This window comes from Papio anubis, chromosome 20 (genome assembly GCF_008728515.1).
Source record: "Papio anubis isolate 15944 chromosome 20, Panubis1.0, whole genome shotgun sequence".
Classification (NCBI taxonomy): domain Eukaryota; kingdom Metazoa; phylum Chordata; class Mammalia; order Primates; family Cercopithecidae; genus Papio; species Papio anubis.
Window position 1 is genome coordinate 37,188,933 of NC_044995.1, and position 3,068 is coordinate 37,192,000.

The 3,068-nt window shown below is 42.6% G+C and overlaps 1 protein-coding gene across 1 annotated transcript; it reads left to right on the forward strand.

The window, feature by feature from the left end:
• The first annotated feature begins 416 nt into the window (after positions 1-416).
• LOC101000017 (putative olfactory receptor 7A2) lies at positions 417-1,682 on the forward strand. Its single transcript, XM_021930420.2, has one exon. The coding sequence runs from the start codon at positions 502-504 to the stop codon at positions 1,570-1,572; it is 1,071 nt and encodes a 356-aa protein (XP_021786112.2). The 5' UTR covers positions 417-501; the 3' UTR covers positions 1,573-1,682.
• Positions 1,683-3,068: the final 1,386 nt, after the last annotated feature.

The following is a 3,068-nucleotide window of genomic DNA, read 5'->3' on the forward strand; positions in this document are numbered from 1 at the left end:
TTGTGCTTTTTGGATTTTTGTATTAGATCTCTTCTTAGAAGTTGCATCACCTTTGACCTTTAACCATCATTTGGTAATCATTCTTTATCATCTGACTAAAAACTACCTTTCTCTCTCACAAATATTGGAATCCTTATATAATTATATAAGAGGAAACCATAACCTTAGATACTACTTCTTCCCATGCTTGCAATCCCAGCACTTTGGGTTGCCGAGGCAGGTGAATCACTTAAGCTCAGGAGTTTGAGACCATCCTGGCCAACGCGGTGAAATTCAGTCTTGACTAAAAATTCAAAAATTAGCCAGGCACGGTGGCGTGTGCCTGTAATCCCAGCTACTTGGGAGGCTGAGGTAGGAGAATCGCTTGAATCCGGGAGGCGGAGGTTGCAGTGAGCTGAGATTGCACCACTGCACTCCAGCCTGGGCATCAAGATTAAAACTGTATCTCAAAAAAAAGAAAAATAAAAAATAAAAGAAAACGTATCTTCTTCACTGTAGAATATGTATGACAGCATTTCTGGTGGGTTGGCAATGCATGTTTTTCTCATGTTCTCTTCTTTCTTGTGTGTGTGGGGTTTTTTTTGTTGTTGTTTTTTTGTTTTGTTTTGGGTTGTTTTTTGTTTTTGTAGAAACATCAACCAGGTGAAAGCAGAGAATGAGACACGAATTTCAGAATTTCTTCTTCTAGGATTTTCAGAAGAACAAGAATTGCAGCCGCTCCTCTTTGGGCTGTTCCTGTCCATGTACCTGGTCACTGTGCTTGGGAACCTGCTCATCTTCCTGGCCACAATCTCAGACTCCCACCTCCACACCCCCATGTACTTCTTCCTCTCCAACCTGTCCTTCGTAGACATCTGTTTTGCCTCCACCACGGTCCCAAAGATGTTGGTGAACATCCAGACACAGAGCAAAGTCATCACCTATGCAGGCTGCATCACCCAGATGTGCTTTTTTGTACTCTTTATAGTGTTGGATAGCTTACTCCTGACCGTGATGGCCTATGACCGGTTTGTGGCCATCTGTCACCCCCTACACTACACGGTCATCATGAACCCTCAGCTCTGTGGACTGCTGATTCTGATGTCCTGGATCACGAGTGTCCTAAACTCCATGTTACAAAGCTTAATGACGTTGCAGTTGTCCTTCTGCGCAGACTTGGAAATCCCTCACTTTTTCTGTGAACTTAATGAGATGATCCACCTTGCCTGTTCTGACACCTTTGTGAACAACATGGTGATGTATTTTGCAGCTGTGCTGCTGGACGGTGGTCCTCTTATTGGGATCCTTTATTCTTACTGTAGGATAGTTTCCTCCATACGTGCAATCTCGTCAACTCAGGGGAAGTACAAGGCATTTTCCACCTGTGCATCTCACCTCTTGGTTGTCTCCATATTTTATGGTACGGGGCTAGGAGTGTACCTTAGCTCTACTATGACCCAAAACTCACACTCAACTACTGTCGCCTCGGTGATGTACACTGTGGTCACCCCCATGCTCAACCCCTTCATTTACAGTCTGAGGAATAAAGACATAAAGGGGGCTCTGACACAATTCTTCAGAGGGAAACAATAAAAGAGCCATTTTTCAGCCAGGTGCGGTGGCTCACCCCGTAATCCCAGCACTTTGGGAGGTGGAGGCGGGCAGATCACGAGGTCAGGAGTTCGAGACCAGCCTGACCAACATGGTGAAACCCCATCTCTACCAAAAATACAAAAATTAGCCGGGCGTGGTGGCATGTGCCTGTAGTCCCAGCTACTCAGGAGACTGAGGCAGGAGAATCGCTGGAACCCGGGAGGTGAGGTTGCAGTGAGCTGAGATCATGCCACTGCACTCCAGCCTGGGAGAGAGAATAAGACTCTGTCTCAAATTTAAAAAAATTTAAAGCAACCACAAGAGGGTCTGTGATTCAAGTTCTAACCCCAGACCCAGAAACTGGTTTGTAGTCAGTGTGAAAACCATGAATGGCTTTTTGGTTTCCATTAGTGATCTGCTTGCTGTAAAATACTTTAACAAAGTTTTCAGCTCTCAAACAGCCAACAGTTTTTTGTCTTGTCGTTTCTGCAGCTCTTTCAGTCAGAGATTAGAGACTGGGTGATTCTATAGGATTCGGAGGTGTGGTGAGCCAGAATAACAAGACATGCTGGTGCTTGGATGCTGGCAGGCCACTGGGTTTCTTTCATTTGGCATTTCTTCTGTCTTTCTCTTGGCGTTATCCTCACAATGTAAACTTTAATATACTAGTGTGTTTTATAGCTACTCCTGGAATTTCATTCTCTTCCTTAGGATCCTGTCTTCTATTCTGCTTGGTATCTACCATACCCACTATATTCTCTGGTTAAAAACAAGGAAGACAAAAAGTGCTTATAGAATAGATGTTCCAAGTGTAATCTAAACAGAAAGACAAGTTAGCAAACATGAATTGACTTCATCTGGCCTTAGCCTCAGAGATGACCTTAAATATGACAGAATAAAACTTTCAGTCACATATGGAATTACTGTGGAACATTTGAAGCATAGAAGCTTGGTGTCCATGTGTAACGAAGTTCATTCATCTGAGAGATTTGGTGTCATGGTCCATATAATTTTATCGCATTAGCTTCCTCATTTTACTTTCAATTTTCCAGTACTGCCTGTAAATATCACTCCTTCTGTTGTACTAACAAATATCTTCCTCTTTAAAAATTGTGTCATAATTGGGAGAAAATTTTTGCAATCTACTCATCTGACAAAGGGCTAATATCCAGAACCTACAAAGAACTCAAACAAATTTACAAGAAAAAAAACAACCCCATCAAAAAGTGGGCAAAGGGTATGAACAGACACTTCTCAAAAGAAGACATTCATACAGCCAACAAACACATGAAAAAATATTCTTCATCACTCACCATCAGAGAAATGCAAATCAAAACCACAATGAGATACCATCTCACACCATTTAGAATGGCCATCATTAAAAAGTCAGGAAACAACAGGTGCTGGAGAGGATGTGGAGAAATAGGAACACTTTACACTGTTGGTGGGACTGTAAACTAGTTCAACCATTGTGGAAGACAGTGTGGCGATTCCTC

Bases quoted from the DNA above. Each gene is read 5' to 3' on its own strand.
- LOC101000017 (XM_021930420.2), top strand. From the start codon at position 502: ATGTATGACAGCATTTCTGGTGGGTTGGCAATGCATGTTTTTCTCATG.